This window comes from Emys orbicularis, chromosome 10 (genome assembly GCF_028017835.1).
Source record: "Emys orbicularis isolate rEmyOrb1 chromosome 10, rEmyOrb1.hap1, whole genome shotgun sequence".
Classification (NCBI taxonomy): domain Eukaryota; kingdom Metazoa; phylum Chordata; order Testudines; family Emydidae; genus Emys; species Emys orbicularis.
In genome coordinates this window covers 86,333,873-86,360,196 of record NC_088692.1, presented here as the reverse complement: position 1 = coordinate 86,360,196, position 26,324 = coordinate 86,333,873, and the positions used below count along the sequence as shown (strand labels likewise).

Sequence of the window (26,324 nt, the reverse complement as noted above, 5' to 3'; positions counted from 1 at the left end):
CCTTTCTTTCACAACAGCTAAAACATTTCCCATCTCATATAATCTCCTCCTCTCTGGCACACCAGATTACTATTTTGCTCCCCCCAACCCATCAAAAACACAGCTGCTAAAATTATCTTCCTGTCCCTTCAAACAAACACCCCTTCTCATCCCTCTACTACTATCATCTTCCCTGAGGTATAAATTTTAAAAACTGCTCAAGGCCTCATCTTCAAGGCCCTGAAGAACTCTACTGTGCCCCATGTCTGAGATCTCATCCCTTATTGTGATTTCTATCCTTCTCACCTTGCTCAGGATACATATTATGCTCCTCCTCTTAGTTTCGTGTTCCCACTCCTGTCTTTCTTCCATGGTACACCAATGCCCAGAACACCCTCCCAACCTCAACAAACCAGACTCTTATTCATGAACTTGTTTCTTCTGGGATGCCCAATTCAATCAATTGCCAGCTCCACCACCAACTTGACACAAGAGAGGAGAGTCAAGGGAGAAGGACTGAAAAAAAAAAAAAGTGAAGACACGAACACATGCTATGGTTGCACCTTCCTCTGGGTCTCCTAGTGGCTCTTATCTTGTATCATTTAGACTGGAAAGCTCAGGAGAAGGATGGTCTATTTCCACACACGCACCCCATACAGCACATTGCTGGCAGTTAAATAATTAATAAGAATAAAAAAGCAATTGACATATAGCTGAGCCTATGCAGAAGGGAAGGGCATGTCCTCTTTCAGCCACTTTAAGTCATTATTCCTCCACAGCTCTGTCCCAGTGCTGTGTCCACTGAAAGCTCCTGGTCTCCCACTCACAACAGTAACACAACTTCCTCAGGGTCCAATTATCTATGTATTTATATGGCCTCCCCACCTCTGCAGTCTCTTCTCACTAACCAGGTATTTCAAAACAGACACAAAGAGTTAACTGTTATTTCTGTTCCTTCTCAGCTGGTAGGAGAAATGGCTTCATTACTTTGTAGGGTTTTACTTCCATATATATATATATAGAAGTAAAACCCTACAAAGTAATGAAGCCATTTCTCCTACCAGCTGAGAAGGAACAGAAATAACAGATATTATATATATATATATATATATATATATATATATATATATATATATATATATATATATATATATATATATATATATACACACACACACACACACACACACACACACTTAGTGGATCACATTTTTCTCTCTCTGCTGGTGGCAAGTTCTACAATTCTGGTCCAGTTCCTACCCAGAAAGAGGACATGTTCTACCCAGACCATTGTAGCTCATGTTTACCGGACCCCTTACTCCAGCTCTTATTGTACTTGAGTGAAGTATAAAAGTGGGGAAGGATTGCATTTTGGGTCTCTCCCCAACTATAACAAAGATGGTGCATGTAGGGGGAGGGGGGGGAAGATGTGCATTGATACAGTAACAACAGTCAGACTGTTACATTTATTATAGTTAGTAGCACCATCCACATTTCCCACTGCTTCATAATGCTGTGTGTTATGTTGTTGGTCTGAAGAATTCATCAGCAGTCAGCTTACCACAAACTCAACATGTGTAAGACGGGGCCATGATTTTATTAAAAGCAATGCAGGGCTTGTTTCTATAAACATTATGGCTATGTCATGTAAAATGTAGTGTTACTGCTTAACTGTTGGCTGAACCTCAGATGAACTGTTACATGAGGCAAAAAACAGACCACCAAAAATTTGCAGTCAAATATACTATCACCAAATATTTTGTCATATTAGCTGTACCCTAAAAATGTAACATACACAGATAACACACAGAGACATTACTGCGTATATTCTATCCAGTCTCTGTATTCATATTTAACAATAAAACAAAGGTCTACTTTGCATTTATGTAGACCTTCCATAATGCCCAGCACTAATTTTAACCATTGTACACACATGGACCCCAGTCACACAGTGGGCTATTAATTTCTAATAATCCACAGCCCTCCCTAGGGCCAAGATGCAGGGCTGTAGTGGAGTCTTTTCTCTGGCCCTTTGCCACACTACTCCAGCCTTAGCTGGAGCAAACACAGATTCTTCTCCCTTTGCTGGAACAGAACTGCACACACTGATGCCCCCAATTCATCATTTAAATAAATAAATAAACCAACCAACCAACAGTGCTGCCATCTGTCCTTCCTTAAACAAACCAGAACCTGTGGGAGCATCACCTTTCTGTCAGTGACAGAAATGCTGACTCAACACAGCATGGGTCCTGAAAGCAGGTAGCAGAGTTTTAAAGACTTCTAAAAACAAAAATTAACACACGGAGTAAAAAGGAAGCTAAGCAAAAGGAGGGAGAGATTACTATTGACCTCTGCTTTCTCGCTGAAGCACCATTCTATCTGTGCACTAAACAAAGATAGGAAGATGACCAGGCTCCAGTTAATTACACTCTTTCTTCCTCATCCCCACTTTCAATATGAAAATGAAGGGGGAAATTCCTTATTCAGTGTAAGTGAGGGAATAATAGAGACTTCTCCAGTTTCAAAGCAAGTTGGTCCCCTGGTCAGGACACTAAACTCTGACTCAGTAGTCCCAGGTTCAATTCCTGCTCCACCACAGACTGCCTGTGTGATTCTGGGCAGTCATTAGTCTCTCTGGTCCTCAATGGCCACTTGTAAAACAAAGCTACTCAGACTTTTCTACCACACAGGGGTGTTGAGGATGCATTAAAGATCATGAGGAGCTCAGATACTACTGGAATGAATGACATACAACTCAAAGCCAATAAATCTAGATAGCCACTGAAATAAGAAATCACTCTATGTATTGTTAAAATCATTTAAACAGCTACACTAGTATTTTGTCAAAAAGTATAGACTGCCATGAATTTTGTAAAGCAAAATTCTAAAGGAGAGAAAATGAGAGAGGTCCAGAAAAACTGTTAATTACCTTCCAGGAAACAAATATTAGTTTTCACTAAACTTTCCAGACTATCAGGATACACTTCTTTGCATGTGCAATACATTTAATTAGTAATACTTCAGACCTCAGCACTACTGACTTTTGAGGATATTTTATTATTTATGTTACAATACCACTTAGGACGCTCCAGGGTTATACTGATCTAGGATCTGTACAAGAAGGAGTCCCTAACCCAAATAGGTTATGATTTAAGTTTATGACAAAGTGCAACACGTGGATTCAATAGACAAACAGGAAGGAGGAGTACACAATATGCTAGAATTAACAAAAAAGGGTGAAGCAGCCCAATGAAAAACCACATCCCCCTCTTGGTTAATCAGGTTTCACTTCCATGGCATCTGTGATGACAAACTTACTTAATTTGCTAGTCGTCTGGGGAAATCAGGATAGACAAGACCGGGAGGGGGGGAAGGGGGGGCGTTTAAATGAAAGAGGGGGAGAAAAGCTGAGAAAAAAATAAATGCAAAAAATTTAGAAGTATATAAAAATAAAAGAAGAAGGAGTGGTGACAGGGAAGAGGTGGTTAGAGACTTCTAGCCTCTTCATATATAATATTGAAGCAAAAAAGAGCACACATCCCATTTGTTTTGCAGATCACCTTATCTATCTATCTATATATCCAACTAGTGTTATGCCTGTTTCTTAATGTTTTTTTCCCCTACATGTGGGGAAGATAAAATCTGTCTTCTGCAATTGGATCTAAGGGGCACACCTTTACACCTGTATGAATCCAATTACAGTACCTGAGCCTTTGTTATTTATTTAGATTAAATCACGTTTAAAAAAAACATGGGGTACCAAAAACCTTTACACACTGTGACTATTACTAATCAGTAGTAGCAGTGCAGGCACATAAGAGGGGCACTAAGACCCTGTAACATTCCTGGATGCACACTTACAAAGAAGGCAATAAAAAAACGTAACCTACAAATGACTCACCCACAGAAGCCACTGCTGGCTAAGTGGTATGCCTCCATACCACACCAACTTAAAACACACTTGATTCCACAAAACCTCTGTGATTTTGCCATACATGGAAGGAACAGGAGTGCTGCATGTGGCTGGTTAGATGGAGATGGCAAAGCCAGTGCCTAAAATACATGCTAGCCCTGCAAACGTACATAATTTATGTAGAAAAAGAAGAAAGATTAATTTTTAGCTGGCAATAAACTGCAATACCCTGGAAGGTGGAAAAAAGCTGCATGAGGTTTCCCTGAACCAAGTCCTGCAGGTGTCCATAGGAAAAGTGCTGGAGGAAGGCCAAAGTGCATACCAGTGGTAGAGGAATCTCCATATAACCAAGACTGTGGCTGGTGCACTCCTCTTCCAGAGAGGCTGTGAAGCCAGCACATTATTTGTGAAAAATTGGTGTAAAATGCTAACATCCTTACTTCCTGTCCGTGCCGCTCATGTCTGTCCCTGATTTACATGGGAAGGTACAATATGGTCCTCGGTGAATAATTCATAAATGCCTACATGGGCACTCGAAGGGCCCATTTCAGCAAAACATTTAAGTACGTGCTTCAATCCCATTAACTTAATCTGTGCTTAAGAGCTTTCCTGACTATGGACGGACTTGAGCAAGTGCTTAAAATGCTTTGTTCAACTGGGGCATAAGAAACCATGAAATCTTGCACAGTACTATTGCACCAGATAATGGAGCAGATTTTTTTTAAAGCAAAAGCTCTTCATATTATTTTGTTCTCACACACAGCTGGGTCATTTCAGTGCCTTAGCAGGTAACACTCAAAGATATCAGGAGGAACCATCAGAGAAAGAGGCCATGAATGACTGTTTATAAGCTAATATCCCTCTCCTCTACCCAATTCTCAAACCCTGACTAAATAAAAGCCAACATAATTCATATTTTGCTTCCTGCTGAGAAGTTCTGGCAACTGTAGATCTAGCATTTGATTGATGAAAGGCAAAGCAGGATATCAAGTGTCACTGACTTGATACACGATATGCAAAACAGGAGTTGAGAGCAGGGGGTTACTTTTCTTTACCTAACTTAGGCTTCATGCACCATAAAACAATGAAAAAAACCCTTCATTTGTAACAACTTTTTTTTGTACAGGCTATATGAACTGAAATCCCTTTAGAACTAATTCACTTGAACCTATTTAGTTTTACTTTGTGTCTGGTAATAGCAAAACCGTATGCATCATCTTGACTATAATAGTAATGCTTTTTAAGTTTCTTTTAGTAGCTGCCTCAGACATGCCTAAGATAATTTTATTGGCCAACTGAGGACTAATGTAATGCACATTCTTTGAACAAATGCATTTCCAGAACTTCAGTCTCAGAAGGTGATCTTGCGAAAGAGCAATGAGAAGAAGTGTCTGCTTTGAAGTCTTCTTGGAATCAGCTACAGTTGCTTAACCACTGATCAAAAGGCTTAGAGAAATGTTACTTCAAACCTAGTTTATCTGCAATAATGCAATATTACTGTACTAAAAACAGAACTCTCTCATGAAATATGCACTTATAAACTTCTGAGTATTTAACTAAGATGTTTGGGGGGGGGGGGCGTTTCATCCCCCGTCCCCCCAACTGTTCCGAGAAGAAAACACCCATACTGAATGGAAAAAGGTAACTTTTAAAGTTTTCCCCCTTTTCAAAAAATAAGATGATCTGCACATGCTAAGGATCAGTTCTGTTACGTTTACTGGCAAAGGATTAATGATTGCTTTGCTCTACTGGGCTGCGTGCAGCAGTTCTCAGTAAATCACTCTCCGTTTTTCTTTCAGCTAGACAGCTCATTCTCCTGTCAGTACACAGGGGATTTTGGCACGTTGGGCCAAAATCAACAACCTTAACCTCAGTCAAAGCTCATTTGGCCTGATTCTCCAATGCCTTGCACCATGAGTAGTCATCGGTACAAAGTGGGCCAGATTCCTGGTCCCTATACTACTACTATGTGCTGCTCAACCAGCACATAAGCCGGCTTTCTAGCCTAACAGGCCAACAGGCAATTACCCCAGCATGGGGGATTTGTAGAAGGAATAGCAGCGCCAATGTAGCAAGCTCAATTACAACCCCCTTCCAGACCCACGCTTTGGTAGGGTGACCAGATCACAAAGGTGAAATATCGGGATGCGGGGGCGGGGGGGAGGGAGGGGGCAAAAAAACCACACACACAAAAAAGCCGGCGGCAGAGCAAAAAAAAAAAACAACAAACAAAAAAAACGGCCGCCGGAGCTCCACACCCCGCCCCCCACGCACCAGCATGCCTCCGCTCCGTCTCCACCTCCACCTCCCTCCAGCAGAAGCCTGGGAGGGAGGGGGGAGGAGGAGGAATGCGGCGTGCTTGGGGAAGAGGCGGGGCCAGGGCGGGGATTTGGTGGAGGGATTCAATGGGGCAGTGAGGGGGCGGGGCTGGGGGCGCGGGGCCAGGGCGGGGATTTGGGGAGGGATCCAATGGGGGGAGGAGGGGGCAGAGTCGGGCGGGGGGGGGCACGAGCCCCCTCCGGGCTCCGCTCCGCCTGTGAGCAGAGGCAAAATATCGGGACAATTCGCGACCCAACCGAAGGTAGGTCAGGACGCAGGACAAATAAGCAAATATCGGGACAGTCCCGATAAAATCGGGACGTCTGGTCACCCTACGCTTGGGGATGTAGCTGAAAGGGGGAGCACCTGAGGGCCCCTGCACTCCAGCAATTCCCAGATGCTGGAAGAACCCTACAGGCCTATTAGCAATCAATACAGATTAGAAGCAGCACTGGATCTGCCCCAAATTATGCTGGGGACCTGGCTGATATAGAACTGGCACTGGGATCGAGGTGCTGCAAGCAGCTTCTTTGTGCACCCTTTTCTAACTTGCCCCTGCGCTTACTGTGAGCAGCAGAGATCTGGGCCACTGAGTTCAAAGGTTGGTGTGAAATGCTGCCCTTGTGTGAGTAAAGAGTTCTGATTTAAAAGTGTTTCCTGATTAATTGCACAGGTGTAAAGGACTATACGAAGTGCAAGGCAATGGAGAATTAGGCCTATTATCCTCAATGGAAGCTGCTGGGTGCTTAGCACTTTTAAAAAACAGGCTTTTAGGTGCCCAAACATGGAATTAATTTAATTAAGCACTTATTTTAGAAAACCTGACCTTTCTTTTTCCTGGGTTCACATAGGGTTGGTTACAATAATAAGGCCCCAAAGTCTACTTCACCCAAAATTCACTGTAGAAGACTGCTGCAAATACACAAGTTATTTTTATAACATTATTTTAGAACATAAGAATCGTCAGACTGGGTCAGATCAAAGGTCCACCTAGCCCCATATCCTGTCTACCGACAGTGGCCAATGCCAGGTGCCCCAGAGGGAACGAACAGAACAGGTAATCATCAAGTGATCCATTCCCTGTTGCCCATTCCCAGTTTCTGGCAAATGGAGGCTAGAGGCACCATCCCTGCCCATCCTGGCTAATAGCCATTGATGGAGTGATCCTACATGAACTCATCTAGTTCTTTTTTGAACCCCGTTATAGTCTTGGCCTTCACAACATCCTCTGGCAAGGAGTTCCACAGGTTGACTGTGCATTGTGTGAAGAAAGACTTCTTTTGTTTGTTTTAAACCTGTTTGTTTAAAAGCTTATTCATTTCATTTTGTGGCTCCTAGTTCTTGTGTTATGAGAAGGAATAAGTAACACTTCCTTATTTAAGTATTAGAGGGGTAGCCGTGTTAGTCTGGATCTGTAAAAAGCAACAGAGAGTCCTGTGGCACCTTTAAGACTAACAGATGTATCGGAGTATAAGCTTTCGTGGGTGAATACCCACTTCGTCAGACACATGTCCTTATTTACTTTCTCCACACCAGTCATGATTTTATAGACCTCTATCATATCCCCCCTTAGTCGATTCTTTTCCAAGCTGAAAAGTCCCAGTTTTATTAATCTCTCCTCATACGGCAGCCGTTCCATACCCCTAATAATTTTTCTTGCCCTTTTCTGAAACTTTTCCAAGTCCATTATATCTTTTTTTAGATGGGACGACCAGATCTGCATGCAGTATTCAAGCTGTAGGCATACCATGGATTTATAGACAATTAAAAAAATTATCTGCCTGATTTATTTTGGAGGTAGGGGAAAAGGGAGACATTAGATACGAGTGTATATTAAAAATTTTATTTACATTTATTTTGTTCTGCTCCTGTAGCTCAAAGAGGCTCTATATTGTGTGAAATATATTTCATGGGAAGTAATTTCATAATGTGAAACAATTTATGCAATGACTTTTTATTTAAAACATTGGAAAAAATAACTATGGTTTACTACACATTCGTGGTCCTTTCAAGGAAAAAAATATCATTGCTTTCAACCTGCATTATGGCACAAGAATGCACCCACCTTACAGATCTTAATAGATCTCAAGTGAACACATTAAGGCCTTATTTTGCTTTAAGTTTTTCACTGCCTATCTGAGAAGCTAACATAATTGGAGAGTCAAGAGAATCCACATCCATGTCAATGAAACTTCATTCAATTTAGGAACTTTCCGCTTAGTAAAAGCGAAAAGGGCTGGGAAAATACTACATAAAGGAAGCTGGAGTTGGTACAAGAGCGAGAAGGTGCCAGGCAAAAACAGGAGTACATCATGCCAAATGGCCCAGAACCTCAGCTGTGGCATGCATGGCTCAACTCAGGACCAGTGGAGGGAGGAGACAGGTCATCTTCCTGTAGCCAGTTATAATCAGCATTAGGAGCATAGCCTGAAACAGCCCCAAACACAGGGGCGAATCTGAGCCATTATGTCTCCTCTTAAAGTCAGGTAAAGTTGATTCGTCTTGGGATGTTTTATTTACACAGTAAACCAGGGCACAACCCACATACTACAAAGGCTAACTCACAATGAGGCACTTCAGCGACTTCCATTCAGTAACATCAGGCAGACATCTTGAAGGAGCTCACAGACAATGTAAGCACCTCATTTTGAGTTATGAAACTTCATAAAGGAAGCACACAAAACAAGCAATGGCAGCCATGCCCTCTAGGGAACATTCTAGTTTGGGACAGGTCTGCTTTTTTCTTCTCACGATCAGATTAGGAGGTCATGAATTCTCAAGGTGCCCTCTCTGGATAGCATCAGCTTCCAACCAATGGTGTCTCAAACATTTTCAAGGCAGAAGGGGAGATTGTCAGCACTCCTCTATGAAATGCTACCTGGGCCCTTTCCAAGGTGGGGCTATTGGGCTATGTTCCTTGGACATATGCCTTTGCCTCTATCACTTTGCTGTGGTTTCCCTGGTGTTATGCTTACATGGGAAGACTTTTTACAGCAAGTTCACGGGAAATGACATCATCAGCTCTCGCCTCAATCAGTTTAGTAGAAACAGCTGCTTTCAAAGAAGCTTTTCTGTATATTTTCAATGGCTCTGGAGCACCTTAAAATGCAAGTACACCCAAGCCTATACAATATCATAAAGAGCTTCCAGTATAAACGTCCAGACACGGATTCATATTCACCCACTGCACCATCTAATAACCACAAGGCGATTTCCTTTAGAGAAGACGTTTACTTTGAATGTATTGTTACTGGACATATCTAGTTCCAAAACATAGCAGTAACAATGTTTCTTACAACTGATAGCTGTGGGTTTGTTGCTATTCTGAAAAATATCAATTACCAATGAATCAGTGTCTCAACTCACATTGAGAGCCTAAAGGCTTTCCAGGTGGCCAAAGTCTCTACTAAGAAACAAAAAACAAAACAAAAAAAATTCTCAGACTGACACTATCTTTCCTTCCTATCAGATAAATTACTGCTCCTACTAAGCACTTCATACAAATGATTTCCTAAATCCTCACAATAGCCCTAGAAGGTAGGCTAGTATTATTCTCATTTTAAAGATGAGGAAATGGAGGCACAGAATGGCTAAATGACTCACCCAATCCATAGTGAGTATCAGCAACAGAACTCAGAAGGTCCCAATTCCTACCACCGAGTTTGTGCTACTGGACCAAACCTCTCTCTAGATGAGTGTTTCCCAATATGGAGCAGGGAAGGACCAGACTAATGAAGAGCAGTAATAGCATGTGTGCGCACTGGGAGGGATGGAAGAAGCTGCAGTACTAAAAGACAGAAAAGAGTTGTGGGGAAAGTTGCATAGCTCTTGTTCTGTAGCCCCTCCCTCCCCTCACTCCCATTGTAAATATGCCTCTGTGGCTGTGTGGTAAGCTGTCCATGCTCCTCTGGCTACATGCAAAGCAATGGACAGCTCTACCTGTCTTTCATCGCTGTTTCTTTTGCATCTCCCTGACACAGCCAGCTCTGGTTGCAGCTCACACATGCAGGAAGGAACACAGACTTAGGCAGCAGAAAAGCATGACAGCCCAATCTTCTTTTCTAGAGAGAGAAAGCATGCAGCTAAGTGCAAATGGAGCCACCTCCCTGTGGATGGCCATTCTCCTGACATACGCAGCATGGAACCGTCTAAGAAAAGATGCCACTAACAAATATAAATACTAGAAAAACAAAGACTATACAAAGGAAAACAGACAGGAGGGAGAGAAACAATGGAATGGAAAATACAAATGATAGAGCAATTTTGCAAAGGCAGGATGCCTGGGGACAGGAGGATGCCTATCCACCCTTTGAAGGTGGGCTCCAGCACAGAAATGGTTAGGAACAAATGAGAGACTCCAGCGGACAAATCAGAGAAGTCTTGAAACATAAGCTACACACTACACAACAAGATAGATGACAAGGCTTGGTGGTTGTGTTCTTCATACTGTGAGGCTGCGTTAAACAATAGCTAGAAGGGACCAAACACATCACTAATGGCGCTCATGTATGTAAACACACACACGCGCTCTCTCTCTCTCTCCAGGAAGTGAACTTTTTATCTTTGAACCACTTTGGCTACATTCCCAAACCACATTCTTTAGAGTTTGAACTTCAAAGTCTTTTTTTCTGGACTAATTAATCTTTTTTTTTTTTTTAAACCCTCTCTAAAGCATGTTTGGTAAGGGACTTTTAAAGTCAGTAATAAAAACTAATAGCACTTGCTTCATAGGTATTTATTACCAGGGATTAATGTAAATTCTACCTAGATATTTTAAGTGATTTAAATGTACAGAGGATGTGGCTTTCAGGCGAAGTCTAAAACGTACTGTATTCTGTGAATTATGGTTCAAAACTCCTAATGATGAAATTAATTTCCAGTTTGGATGGGTAATTTCAGGAGATATTATTATACTTAATGTATTTAGTTGTGCAGTGCACAGAAACTCTGCCTCTCCCAGGGTACTACACAGTATAGCCCAATTATGCTTTTTCTTGTGATATGAACAACTGACACTAAATCTAAAAGCACCCACAAGCACACCATAGGGAATATGTCTACACTTGCACTGTGCACCAGCTTTTCCATCTTTATTTTCTACCATTCTAAACAGACTAGTGATTTGGGGATCAGGTCTGGGACCAGAGAGCCAGATTCTGATGCCTTTATTCATACTGAATAGGTCCTTTCTCCAGAAATAGCTCCACTGACTTCAGTGATGCTGGTGGAAGTTACTGTTACCGGTGGGGGCAATGGATTCACAGTTAGGCCCAAAAAGTTATTGTGGCAGAGTCAGTAGAAGAACCCAGTCACTGTGTAGGCGCTCAACTCTGCCACTCGCTGCTGATGTAGGTAGGTCATTTCATTCCCCCCTCCACACACACCCCATTTACCCATCTGTAAGTTGCAAAATAGACCAGTATGGTTATTTCCAAGTTAATGTTTGTAATGTGACTGGCAATTCTTGTATGAGATGCGCTACAGAAGGCCAACATGCCCTTTCATAAACAACATTATTACTAATCTCACTGATTTTTTAAAATGCGCAGTTTGAAATGTTCCTAGACTGAGATTGTGTATAAGCACTTTCAACCAGGAGCAAATTTTGACAAGTGAGTAGAACCATCCTGGAAATATGGGGTGATAAAGTGAAGGCTGATAGACAATAAGCAGAAGTGAAACGAATGGGTGGCACTATGCCAGAAAATTAAAGGGTATATTTTTCATTGATGCAAAATATGTACTTCTCAGTGACTGATATTTTAAGAGCATAAAGTAAAAACAACTTTCATTGCGAAAAAAAACAAACTTCCTAAAAACGAATGCTTTAAACCTCCTCAAACTTGTGGGCAGCACATAGTCACCACTCCTTCTGAGACCTGCATTCCCAAAGAGCAAGCCTTTCCTCATGTGTGGTGTTACTGGTTAAACAGTTTATTAAGTTATGTTGTGTCTTCTCTACCACCAAATATTGCCCACATTCTGTTTCTGCAATCAAATCACCTCACTCCTAACAGTGATCTAACTGCCGTGTAAGCCAACATATGGGTCTTATACTATATGCTGCTACACAAGCAAGCACAAGACCATATTTCAAGTTGGCAGTGATCCCATGCAGAACTTAGTGACCTCCCCCCGCCCCCACAAGGTATTTTTCAAACTTCCTATTTCTGCTGACAAAGCACAAGCACAGACACATTTCAGCTTTGGATATGGTGCAGTACTGCACCATTATGCAACTCTCTTTGTTTTGCTCTGGACAGCTTTTGTAAAGCTTTGTCATCTCTTGATGAAAATCTCTGTGGAGGTGAAATCTCAGCTTTTTTGGCTTTTGGCGTCACAAAAACCAGGTTTCTACCAGAATCCTTTGCCGCTATAGTAATGTTGGTTAGGGATGTGATTTTTAAAAATATTTTTATACTGGCAAAAGCCCTAGTGTAGCTGCAGTTATACTGTCATAGTCTATTTTGCTTAGAGAATTGTCATAAGATATACCAGCAAACTATACTGACAAACATTTTCCTAGTGAAAATTAAGCCTCAGTGTAACCTAGTTTTCTTTACAAATCCTGAGAACTCTATTTCTTTGGTAGCTATTCATCCTTAAATGCAGGTGGATCATCTACAGTGCCAAGACAAGTGTTGCTCAGGATATGTATTCTACTATTGTTTTGTACTGAATACTTTTATTTTCATGAAGCCCCTTTTTAGCAGGGGTGAATTAAGAGGAACCAAGGCCCAGAGCCACCAAAATGTCACCCAGACCAAACATCAAGCTGATCTTTTCCAAATTGTCCCTTGAGAGCTTTCCTCTCCTGCCAGTTCCCACCTCAGGAACTGCCTCCATTTTTCCATCACACTCGGGGAAGCTAAGGACAAAAAGCAAAGTCTCCTCCTAGACCTCTGGTTTTCAAGGAGGAGGAGCTCTCCCTGGCTTCTTCTCCAACTCCACCAGTGCCAAGGATGGTCCTCCTCTGTAGGAATCACCAGGGGGGAACTGTGAGATTTACGTGCAGTACTGTTTGCCAACAGCAGGAAGCACTCTCAACCAGCCTTACAAGAAGACTACAGAATCTCAATACATCCCAAATTCTGAGTGGGGACTCCTCCACTCAAACCCTGCCATCTCCCTCCACATTTTGTCTGCAGCCTGGGTCAAGTTAGAAAGCTACCTGTAAGTGGCAGGTCCCAGATCTTCACATGCAACAGATGGATGGTTAATGTGCTACTGCCTACACATTCATTCTCATCTGTAGACATTCTCTCAAAAGCAATAAGCAGTGAGTTATGATCTGTATTTAACCAAGGCCCTAGTGTACTATACTGCATGCATCAAGATATATGTTGCAGAGCTGCACTGAATTATTCAGCAATGTTAGTTGATTACAAAGTCATTCAGCAGCCAGCAGGTCTATTGGAATAATTCTAAAAATACATATACAAAAATATAACTAATGTACATTACTTGTCTGGTAAACCCCTTACTGAGTAAGCACTTTCTTATCATCACTCTTATCCTTCCGCTACTTTTCCATTCAACTTATGTCATGCCGCATTTTGCTTGCATGCTCATGGGACAAGGGATGGCAGATGGGATTTTCAAGAGCACCTAGGTAACTTAGAAGCACAAGTCACACAAAGTCAATGGACTTATGCTCCTAGGTCACTTAGGCACTCTTTGAAATCCTACCTCATGTCTTCACATGTTGTGTGAGGTCCATGGCACATTTCTGGGTGTTGGGGGGGGGAACCCTAGCAAACAACAGCAGCAGCCCCCCCAGCAGATGTTGGGCCCCCACGCAAAGCAGGGAGGATACCTGCATTCCAGCTCTCTAAAGCCTCTAGTAGTCCTGTGGACTTACTGAGGAGTGTAATGCATGCAGCTTTGCAGGATCAAGGTCTAGCTTCCTTAGCCCTGCATGAGTGGAGTCTGAGAAGGGAACAATCAAGGGTGAATGGGACACAAGCACCGGTGAAACTGGAGGAAGCAGGAGTAGGTGGGAGGAGGCAGCCATGAGCTCCTGCCATGTAGAACTCCTACATCCCCAAGAAGGGAGCTCCACTCCCGTGCAGTTTCAGAACTTCATACAGCATGACAAACAGGAGTGCTAGGATGAGACTGGTTTTTAATTCCTGGCCCCAATCAGATAATGAGTGACGGTTACAAAAGGTTATATCCCTGTCCTATGGCTACTGGTGCAGCATCAGTCTTCCCCTGCTGTGCTGGGGATAGCCCAAAGTCTGCACAGTTTAGCAGATTACGCAGTGTCTTTTTTTTTTTTTTTTTTTTTTTTTTTTTTAAAGGGGTGGGGGGTAAATTATACAACCTTTACACAGCTGCTCAGTCACATTATACTTTGGGCCCAAGTATAGTCATTGCTTTTTCTAGTTCAGGGCTATGAAGTTTCACAAGCAATAGAGACCATCACTAAGCATGCAAGTTTCCCTCCTTAAATCACTAAATGCTAAAGGATATCTGAGGCCCATGTTGTATCCCTATAGTTACTTTACCCACCTTATGAGAACTTTTATACCTAATTACAATATGTAATAATATAGCCCCCTGTTCAGTAGTATCTGAGTGTCTCACGAACACTAATGTATTTATCTCCACAACAACCCTCTGCATTTTAAAGAAGGGAAACTGAGCCACAGAGAGATTAAATTACTTGCAGATGGTCACACAAGGATGTCTATGGCCAAGCTGGGAAACTAAATGCAAATCTTCCAAATCTCGGTCCAGTGCCTTAACCACCAGACCATCCTGCCCAATATTTAGTTGTAATTTGATCCTTCAGTGTTTATCCTTTACATGCAGATAATTTATTAGGGGGGGGCCTACTAAGAATGCTACAAACAAAAATGATGATTTTCTTATTGTGATATATGCCTCATTCCAGCAAGATAAGAAATTCTCCTTTTCTTGCAACGGGAACTCACTGTGCTAACTTTTCACAGCTCACGAACCGCTATTTGGTGCATGTCATTTCTGTGCTTCGGGGATGAACTCTGTGGGTTTCCCTTTGCTAGCAGATAGCACTGACCCCTCTGGCACTTTCAGTTTTCATTAAAATGTTATCACCACTTGTGCACCTGTGTGCTTCTTGTCCTTGCTTCACAACACTATTTTTATGTGGTTTAATATACAAATATGAATTTGAATGACTTCACATCAGACTATACACTTGGTATCTTTTATTAATTGCTGTTATCAAAAATAATTGAACTCCCTCCTTCATGAGGACTCCACCCACTTGCTCCTGGGGAGGAGTCCTGAGGCTTTACTCAGAGATTAACTTTGTGGGGGCTTCTGCAGCAGGATGTGTTGTGCACCCAGAGACTTTTACGCACCCTAGGAAGCTATCCAGGATAACCCGAAGTAATCTACTTACCCTACTGGAAGCAGCAACGCTTACTCTAAGGGGCCAACAAAACACAAAAGTGGACAGTGGACTCATTGAAAGCTGGCAGCCCACCTTGAATGGCTTTATTTAACCTAACAAGGGGTAACAAGCCTAATTCTTTACAAAAATCTTAAAATGCACAAATATTGGTCAGCTTGTGGATGGTGCGGCTCCTTGCGATGGGGATAGGGTGACCGGATGTCCCGATTTTTGGGTCTTTTTCTTATATAGGCTCCTACTACCCCCCACCCCCGTCCTGATTTTTCACACTTGCTGTCTGGTCACCCTAGATGGGGAAGTGGTGAAGTAGGACATAAAAAGCTGTGGTAAAGTAGAGTTCTCTCATGAATCAACCACTCTCTCAGGCTGCCCTAGTATAAAGTCCCAATGCCAAGATCAGTCACCTTTTCACACCCCATTCGCAACTCTGGATCCAGGCCACAGACATCTCTACATTCACCACAATCTGCTTTGTTGGCTGAGCTTGTGAGGATTTACATTCATCTTGGTGGCATTTCTGAACTGGATGTGGTGTTCAAGAGTTAAAAACCCTGCCCCCACCCCCACCTTATATTTTCTGATTTTTACCACGAATCGCATTTGTTTTGGGACAGTTTTCTGGCAACACACTGAACTTTAAAATGCTGACACCCAGAGAGAGAGAGAGAGAGAGAGAGAGAGAGAGAGAAAGAGAGAGAGAGAGAGAGAGGTAAGGGTAGGAGAGAGGGGGCACTAAAAGAAACAGAGCCCCTGGCCTGGGGAAGAATAAGGGACCATAGTATGTGAGTGGGGAGGAGAAATGGGGAGCTCCTGCCATGGTAAGAAAGGCCACACAAAGTTCCTGGAAAGTGGGGGGAAGAGGGAAGGAGGGGCACGCAGAGGCCTTGGCATGGGGAGCAGGGGTTGCATCAAGTCCCTGAAAAAGAGGGGGATGGGAGGGTGGCAAACAGGGAGTTTATGGGGGATGTAAGGGGCCCTGGTGTGTGCAATGAGCTCAGCCTACAGAAGCCATGAAGTGTGTGACCCTTTAGAGTTAGTTGGGCCAGATTCATTTCCATTACCTTGGTGTAAATCTGGAATAATGCCATCAAAGCTATTCTGTTCAGTGGGATAACTCCATATTTACACCGGTATGTCACAAGAGATGAAAAAGTCTGGCATACTATGTTTTTGTCTTTGCAATATACAAATACTACAATCTTCAATAAAAAGCTTGTTGAAGCCAAAAATTAGGCAACTATTGCTCCTGTGGGAGGAGCAGCACTAATAAATACAATAATTTTCCAGGTTACCTTAGCATTATTTACAAATTAGTGGGGCAGTCCTACTCTACATCCATATATTTTTTGGTATTGGTTCAAGAGCAAGAATCAAAAAAACAAAACAACCACAAAAGCCCAACCACATACACACAAGCCCAAGATGGCAATAGCACCAAAAAACCCTCCAAGTTTGTCACAGAGATATTGAGTTAACTACCAGCAGAAAGACTGCAAATGAATTTTAATAAGAAACACATATCGTGTTGTATGACTTATAGCTTTAAACTTTAGCAGCTTAGAAGGATAACAGAAAAATACATTTTGTTCATATAACTTCTCTGTGGAAAAAATAGTATATTTTTTATGTAATTTTTTTCTTTTCTGACAGTTTATATATATTTATTTTATAGCTTGTCATAGACATAGCGTACCAGAACATGTCTTTAAATGCATTCCTTTTAGTGCTTTATGAGTTATACAAGGGATGACTGCACAGGTTAAAAACAGGGTGCCATTGACCTTCCCTTTCCTGTTGTATTACAGAATCTGCAAGGAGTGAATAATCTTACTTAGCAAGTGTGTAAATGCCTGGGCACACCAGGGTCAGATAAAGTTCAGTGTTCACTCTCAACTTTCCTGCCTCTGTGGGTTTTAGTCAAATCCTGTGTGTTATTTTAACATAATTTTTATAGTTTAATTTCCTTTTTGTGGCTTTTTATTATTAACGTTATTGACCTTACTGCTGATATGCAGCACCCATTCCATCTCTCGCTAAGCCTGGAACTATTTGTGGATTTTTCCCCTCACTAATTAAAATCTTGCCTCATCGACCCTCTTTACTTACCACGAGACCTACACTGAAGTCACTAGCAAAACTCCCACTGACTTAAGAGGACCCAGAATTTCACCACAGTCTTCTCAAGAAGGATGCTGCAATTTATCAGAGCAGCTACCAATACTTAGTAGCACCAAAGGGTATTTTAAAACTGATTTACTTTGGGCCTTAATGATGATGCTTGTACCTTTCATAGTAAGTTGGACCTATGCAAAGTAAATGAGAAGTGGGCATACAAGCACTTTGCCTAGGTCTAAATGCCTACGGCAGTGTCAAATCAGACCCCTGTGGCCCAATTCTTATCTTACATCAGCTTTACACTAGTGCAATTCCATTAGCTTCAGTGAAGTTATTCCCAATTCAGACAGCTGAGAGAGCAGAATCAGGTCCTTAGAATGCCAGATTTCAAACCTACACAGATGTTTACAGCATAACAAACATTTCCCAGATACAAAAAATAAAAGCTTATAATGGAAACACAGACATACAAATACATTTACATTATGGAAAATCTGTAGGAGATCACTTCCCCACACATTCATGTACATATAAAATTACAGGTATTGAAAATTAATAAAGTTCGGCAAATAAGCAAAAAAATCGGTCTGTGGTCTGCTAACCTGGGAACAAAGGGTGTTTATTAATAATAAGATGTTGTATAATTGTACCTCTCAAGAGATACATATTAATTTTTTTTATAAAAATCAAGAAAGAAACATAGCTATTATTACAGCTACCCTGGCATTTGCTGACACACATTTAACAATATGAATTGCATATCTGAATTTGTTCAATGAGGAGCATTTCCTTTTAAGGCTCCAAAGATGCATCAGTTCAATTTCCTTTGGCATGAGGTCACAGACTTTCATGAACAAAGAAACTGGAAAATTTATTCATTTTTGGATATTACATATTTTTAAAACTATGACTCAGTGGGGAACACAGGCATCAAATGTAAGATTATTGAGCTAAACCTCATGTGGTTAAGCTTTGAACACATGGTTTTTGCTACCAAAGAGGGGAGAGTTGCAAAAGCGGTTAGAAACATGGGAAGACACTGAACTGCTATTCAGCTTAGAAAAGTACAAGCTAATACATCTGGGGAAAAATAATCATAGCTATTCACTGGGGAGGGAAAACACCTGGAAAACAATAATGCTGATAAAGAGGTTTTATGGGAAAATGACCCTTTACAGGTAATGGTTTCAGCTACAGGTTCCCTCTGTGCTACCTCTCAAATCAGTGATAGTATCAGTTCAACTGCTAAACCAACTGTAAAATGGGACAGAACCATTTTCAGCACCATTGTAAAAGAGACCTGGTCCCAGTCAACCTCAATTCCCCTCATTTCATTGGTAATGAAAACAATGTTCTCCTTTTTATACTCCACATTACAGCAGTGAGGTAAACACATTCGCCATCCCGCAGCGGTGCCAGGGAGAGAAGCACACACTCAGGTCTTGGCTACACTTGCAGATGTACAGCGCTGTGAGTTAAACCTGACTTCGTGCAGCTGAGTAGGGAAAGCGCTGCTGTCTGTCCACACTGACAGCTGCCCAGCGCACTGTCGTGGCCACATTTGCGGCAATTGCAGCGCTATTGGGAGCGGTGCATTATGGGCAGCTATCCCACAGAGCACCTTTTCCCATTCTGGCGCCATGGGTTGTGGGAAGGGGGCGTGGGTGCGGGGGATTCTGAGTCCTGTCCCAATGCCCCGTGATGCATCACTTCGCATCCCAGAAATCCCTTTGTTTCCGTCCACCTTTGGCGCCATCTTTCAACGGTTTCTGTGCAGCGCGATCTGTCTGCGGGGAAATGGAGTCTGAACTGCTGAGGCGTATGCTGACGAGTCTCGCCAGCACGTCACGTTTGGCTGTCGAACTATTCCTTAAGATCCAAAGTGACAGTGAGAGTGAGGGTGAGGAGTCCGACGATGCTATCAAGCCGCGTAACGCTTATGACACAAAATTGCTTGTGGCATTCACGGACATGCTCAGCACCGTGGAACGCTGCTTTTGGGCTTGGGAAACAAGCATCGAGTGGTGGGATCACATCGTCATGGAAGTCTGGGATGACGAGCAGTGGCTGCAGAACTTACGGATGAGAAAAGCCACTTTCATGGGACTGTGTGAGGAGCTCGCCCCCATCCTGTGGTGCAAGGACACAAGATTGAGAGCTGCCCTGCCGGTGGAGAAGCGGGTGGCTATTGCAATCTGGAAGCTGGCAACTCCAGACGGCTACCGGTTGGTCGCAAACCAGTTTGGAGTGGGAAAGTCGACCATTGGAATCGTGTTGATGCAAGTTTGCAAGGCCATTAATCGCATCCTACTCAGAAGAACCGTGACTCTGGGTAACGTGCAGGAAATAGTGGATGGCTTTCCCTAACTGTGGAGGGGCGATAGATGGGACGCACATTCTTATTCTGGCACCACCCCACCTAGGATCCGAGTACGTTAATCGGAAGGGGTATTTCTCTATGGTTCTCCAGGCGCCTGTGGATCACCGTGGGCGTTTCATTGACATTAACACCGGCTGGCCCGGAAAGGTGCATGATGCACGCGTCTTTCGGAACACTTGGCTGTTCAGGAAGCTGCAGGCCGGGACTTTTTTCCCAGAGCGGAAGATCACGGTAGGGGAAGTTGAAATGCCCATTGTGATCCTTGGAGATCCCGCTTACCCGTTAATGCTGTGGCTCATGAAACCCTACACAGGGAGCCTTGACAGCAGCAAGGAACGGTTCAACTGCAGGCTGAGCCGGTGCCGAATGACTGTGGAGTGTGCCTTTGGCCGTTTAAAGGGCTGCTGGCGATCTCTGTATGGGAAACTCGACTTGGCCGAAAACAGCATCCCCGCGGTTATATCCGCGTGCTGTGCCCTCCATAATATTTGTGAAGGAAAGGGTGAAAGCTTCACTCAGGCATGGACCTCCGAGGTTCAACACCTGGGGGCTGAATTTGCACAGCCAGAGAGCAGGGCTATTACAGGGGCCCAGCGCGGGGCTGCAAGGATTAGGGATGCCTTGAGGGAGCAATTTGAGGCTGAAAACCAGCAGTGATATATGGTGCCCTGCACGGGAGTGAAGTGCAGTAGTTCCAATCTTTAGGAATCAGTGTCTGCTAAGCAGACAAGCAGACTTGCAGTGCCTGTTTATTTCCTGGGCTAAGGAGTCTTTTACTTTATGCAATAATAAAGAATGTTTTCAAAGCCAAAGAATCCATCTATTGAAAAGAAAAAAAAATTATTTATTGAAAAGAAACAAGGGGGTGGAGTGGGGAACAGTACAATCACAGATTCACGTATGTCCAGTCTGGTGTGCTGTGCAGTGAGTGCTGCACTTCAGGACAGCTATACTGCATGGTGATAGGGGTTGAGTGCAGAGGGTAAGGGTCGTGGTTTCAGGGCTGGGTGGTGAACATACTGGTGTTGGAGGCAGCGGGTGGCATGAAGAACACGGAAGTTGGGGAAAGTGGGTTGGAGGTGACAGTGGGGCACAACGGAAAGAGTTTTGGGACAAGGGCTGTAGGGGGGGGTGGCGTTTGCGGTACTGCTCCTCGTTCTGCATGGCTACCAGCTCCTGGATAGCATCTGCTTGGCGCGCCAGGATGCTTATGAGCCTCAGTGCTTTGCTGCCGGTGCGCAGTGCTTAGCCGCCAGTGCGCTGCGTTTTCCTGGCGGATCCTGCTTTCTCTCTCCCTCCAGTCCTGTGCTTTCTCATTCTCTTTAATAGATTGCCGCATCACTTCTTGCAGCATGTCTTCTTTGCTTTTTCGCGGTCTCTTCCTGAGCAGGCGATAAGAGGGACGACTGAGGTCTCAAGGTTGATGCAGCTGTATAGGCAAAATGCAACATTTAACAGAGGCAGCATTGTTTATACCAGACAGAGTAATGATTCCCCCCGCACTTAAGGGGTAGAAAACACACAGGGTCTACACAATAGTATAATTTTCCCGTCCGAAACAGAGCACACATATCCCACGGGAGCCTCAAAATGGTGAGTAAGGGGGACTGATTGTTTCAGGGCTGCACTGTCCTCTGGGTTTCTGTGCCTTGGGGAGAGCCAACAGCTTCAGGGGCACCTACACTGAACACTGTCCCAACATTTTCCACAGGAGTTCGTCCTGGACGATATCTCGCTGCTGAGGGTGACCTGGGAAGCAAGGGAGGGTCTTCTACTGCAATGCGGCTTCCGCCCTGGCCCATATGCAGCTTGCCTGTGTGCAGCAATGGTCCCCCCACCCCTTGCAGCACAGTGGCATGGACACGTTAGCCTGGCTGGGACAAGGACCACGGTGGCTCTCCCGATAAACCTGCGCAAGCGCATTGCACACGTTCTGGATGAGACATTCGAGGAGATTACCAAGGCCGATTACCACGATGTGATAAACCACATCAATGCACTATTCCGCATCTAGGCATGCATGCCTAACCCTCCTCTCCCAAAGAGCCCGCACCGAAAAAATTCCTTCCCGGAAAAAAAAACCGCTTACCGGGAACTTGCTCTTCTGTTTGTCCTCCACCAAGTACCGGCCGCTGCGACCGGCTACCTTCCTCCTGGCTCGAGAAGAGCTCCTGGCTGAATGGCTCCAGAGATTCCGGGGTGTGTCTATCCGGCTCACCACCATCACTCCCGTTTTCCTCCTCCACCTCCCCCCACACCGGCTCTGAAGTGTCCATGGTGGTGCTCGGAGTGGAGGTGGGGTTAAGTATCGCATCCAGCTCTTTGTAGAATCGGCAGGTCGCGGGGGGAGCACCCGAGCGGCCGTTTGCGTCGTGGGCTTTGCGGTAGGCACTCCGCAGCTCCTTCACTTTAATCCTGCACTGCAGGGCATCCCGGTCATGGCCCCTTTCCATCATGTCCTTTGATACCTTCGGGAAGGTATCGTAATTCCTACGGCTGGAGCGCAGCTGGGACTGTACAGCTTCCTCCCCCCAAACACTGATGAGGTCCAGCAACTCGCCATTGCTCCATGCTGGGGCTCGCTTGGCGCGTGGAGGCATGGTCACCTGGAAAGATTCGCTGATAGCACTCCACGCCACGCCGGGCTGAGCAAACAGGAAGGGGATTTTTAAAATTCCCGGGGAATGTAAAGGGTCGGTCACATGGTTGGTTACCTGAGGCTAGGGCAGTAGAGTTTGAACTGATGACCAGAGTGGCTAGAACAGGCATTGTGGGATACTGCCGAATAATTCTGGAGGCCATTCACAGCGCATTGGGCGGCCACACTGGCGCCGCAGCGGCAGCGCAATACTCGCTATTCCTCTCGGAGAGGTGGAGTACATGCAGCGCTGCAACCACGGAGATACAGCGCTGCAAATGCCTTGCCAGTGTGGACGGGGAGTGAGTTACAGCGCTGGGGGAGCCTTTACAGCGCTGTAACTCGCAAGTGTAGCCAAGGCCTCAGCTGGGGTTGGAGTGGTGATAATCATTGTAATTCTCCAAGCCATTTACCCCTCACTTTACATTAACCCTGTTCGCATCCAGAGCGAACTGTGTGTAGATGTAGAGTACTGGCCATTCTGAGTTGGTGGTACTTTATCCTTTGCACAAGTGCAAATAATTCTGCGAGGTATGGGGCTGTGGAAAAACAGGCCAATTTTTTCTGTGTGAGGGAGAAAGGAAGAGATGCCTCATAATGTTATGTGGAGAATAGGCCCATTTGTCCTCCTATTAAGACACTAAGGGGTTGGGTGGGGGAAAACTGGGCCTATTAGCTATGCCTAAACATAGCAGAGAGGGTTGACAGGCCACTGGACCGCCCACTTTGCTCCCTAAGGAAAGCTACAAACATGGAGAAGCCTACTGTGGGTCTTGCATGGAGATGGCAGATTGGGGGGGGCTTAAATCCTCTGAGTCAAATAAAACTCCTGAATTTCTGAATAGTCAGTCGAAGCCTAGTATCAGAGGGATAGGCCGTGTTAGTCTCCACACAAAAAACGAGGAGTCCGGTGGCACCTTAAAAACTAACAGATTTATTTGGGTGTAAGCTTTCGTGGGTAAAAAACCCCACTTCTTCAGATGCATGGAGTGAAGAAAAGGGAGTTACCTTACAAATGGAGAACCAGTGTTAACAAGGCCAATTCAGTCAGGGTGGATGTGGTCCACTCCCAATAATTGATGAGGAAATATCAATTCCAAGAGAGGGAAAATTGCTTTTGTAGTGAGCCAGCCACTCCCAGTCCCTAATTCAAGCCCAAATTAATGGTGTTAAATTTGCAAATGAATTGTAGCTCTGCAGTTTCTCTTTGAAGTCTGTTTTTGAAGTTTTTTTGTTGAAGGGTGGTTACTTTTAAATCTGTTATTGAATGTCTAGGGAGATTGAAGTGTTCTCCTACTAGCTTTTGTGTTACCATTCCTCATGTCTGATTTGTGTCCATTTATTCTTTTGTGTCCCTTCTCTTCACGTGTCAGTATATTTATGCCTGCATCTGTAATTTTCACCCCATGCATCTGAAGAAGTGGGGTTTTTTTACCCACAAAAGCTTATGCCCAAATAAATGTGTTAGTCTTTAAGGTGCTACCAGACTCCTAGTCAAAGCCTGTCACTCATTTTTAGGTATTTTCTCAGCATCAGTTCTACAAGGAATTTAATACAAGAGCTTCAGATAGAGCTCTTGATAATTAAAACTACTTTATTTGTAATAATAATACCGTAAAATTCAGTAGCATGTACTTGCACCTTCTTACAGCTGAGAGAGCACCCATCACACCCCACAGCCATGTCTTATCTGGGGAACTGTTGGGGGGGGGGGGAGGACTGTCAAAAGGGGAAATAAGGCACAACCCCAATACAGTGGGGAAGCAGTCTTCTTGGAAACAGGAACTAAATGTTCTACTGTATATGGCAAATGTATCTGTGGAAAAACAGAACATACAGTATATACAACGAGATTCTTACAACTACACCTTTCCTTGGACGTAACATTCAAAAAGAGCAAGCTAACAAAAATAATGGCCAAGATTTATTTTAAAAAAGGATGCCTAAAGGCAGGCTTCAAGCTTTTCAAAACTGACTAGCAATTTCAGATGCCTCAATTATTGTGTGCTCAAATTATTTTTGCATGCTAAATACCTGCCCTTTGAAAATCTCAAGCGATATCTAAAATTGAACACACAGAAACTGTGGTACAAACTGTCCATGTCACACAAAACATTTCTGAACTGAAGAATTTCTCACCTTTTCACTCCATTAAAAGTTTCAGTGTTTTGACTTTTCATCCTGATTTCGGACTAAAACAAATTTTGAAATATCAGAATTTGCCACTGGATGTAAATTCCACTTTTTGATCAACTAAATCACTTAGGTTCTTTTGAAAATCCCACTCCAATTCCATATTTAGGCCCTTAACTGACCTAATTTTCAGTACTCAGCAGTTCTCATTGGCTGCAGAGGGGGCCGCAGAGAACTCAGGATTTTTTAAAGTCCGGCACTCATTTAAGGCACCTACACAAATGTAGGCGTTCACTGTTGAGAATCTTGGTCATAGATGCGTAGACTGTATCTACACCTAGCTAGCATTCTATAGGCTTGATTGTAGTTTATTTATTATAGAAATGCAGTAACAGAAACGAGTTAGCAAGGATGGCAACAAGCTTTCAAAAGATATGCCACTTACAGAAGATAATGGCAGATCTTTAATTTGGAAGTAAGTTAAACGGGCCTCAGGCTTACAACTGCCACATAGCATATATGTAGCTCTGTTTGCTTGAGCAATGAAATCCTATGCAACTTTTTTTTTTAATATGCCAAATCCATGACAAACACAAGAAACCTCTCTTGCTCTGCTGTGACTAACTCTTATCATTTACAAAGTAGCCATTATTCAAGCAAATGCAAATTAACAAGTGCTTTTAAAAATCATACATCCCCTAGTAAGAACCGCAAACCAAACAAACACCCACACCCAAGCTGGAGCATGCCACAGCATTCCACAGCTCTGAATAACAAGAGCCTCTTTGAGTCTATGCTGTTTTTTCTGATTGCTTCTTGCAGCCTTTGCATGCCGCAGAACCAGTGCTGGACTGACAGTATGTGACACCTCTCTTCCGTATTCAATATAACTTCTTCTTAAGAGCCTATTATCATAGAATATCAGGGTTGAAAGGGACCTCAGGAGGTCATCTAGTCCAACCCCCTGCTCAAAGCAGGACCAATCCCCAGACAGATTTTTACCCCAGTTCCCTAAATGGCACCCTCAAGGATTGAACTCACAACCCTGGGTTTAGCAGGCCAATGCTCAAACCACTGAGCTATCCCTCCCCCCCTATATATTATGACTATATAGGCTGTCACTTATCTTTTCTTTTTAAATAAAAGCCAGAAAATTAACAAAACACTTTAAAATAAACTCAAGATAAAGTCTTACAAAATGCAGTCTGGTAGGAATGTTTTTAGTGGCAATGGGAAACTTGCATTCCCACTGCACTTTTGACAAATGTGAATATGACAACTTCTTTGTTAAAAAAAAAAATCTATTGATAGTATAAAAATAAACAACAGGTTTTCAGGGCCAAATTCTACCTGCAAGATGCATGTTCACAACTGAAAGCAACAGAAGCCTGTGAACACAACTCATGGCAGGATTTTGGAGGAGGATCACCCACACTTCTCT

The 26,324-nt window shown here is 43.5% G+C and overlaps 1 protein-coding gene across 5 annotated transcripts in view; it reads right to left on the bottom strand.

Moving 5' to 3' along the window:
- SMAD3 (SMAD family member 3) overlaps positions 1–26,324 on the bottom strand; it is a 107,128-nt gene that overhangs the window by 48,248 nt on the left and 32,556 nt on the right. Inside the window, exon 3 of one of the 5 annotated variants that reach the window (XM_065411599.1) lies at positions 9,869–9,899. The exons of 3 other annotated variants lie outside the window; for them this stretch is intronic. In XM_065411599.1, the coding sequence (XP_065267671.1) occupies positions 9,869–9,899 (31 nt within the window). Of the gene's footprint in view, positions 1–4,520; positions 4,532–9,868; positions 9,900–26,324 lie in introns of all 5 variants that reach the window. One more of the 5 variants, XM_065411598.1, reaches the window with a different exon arrangement.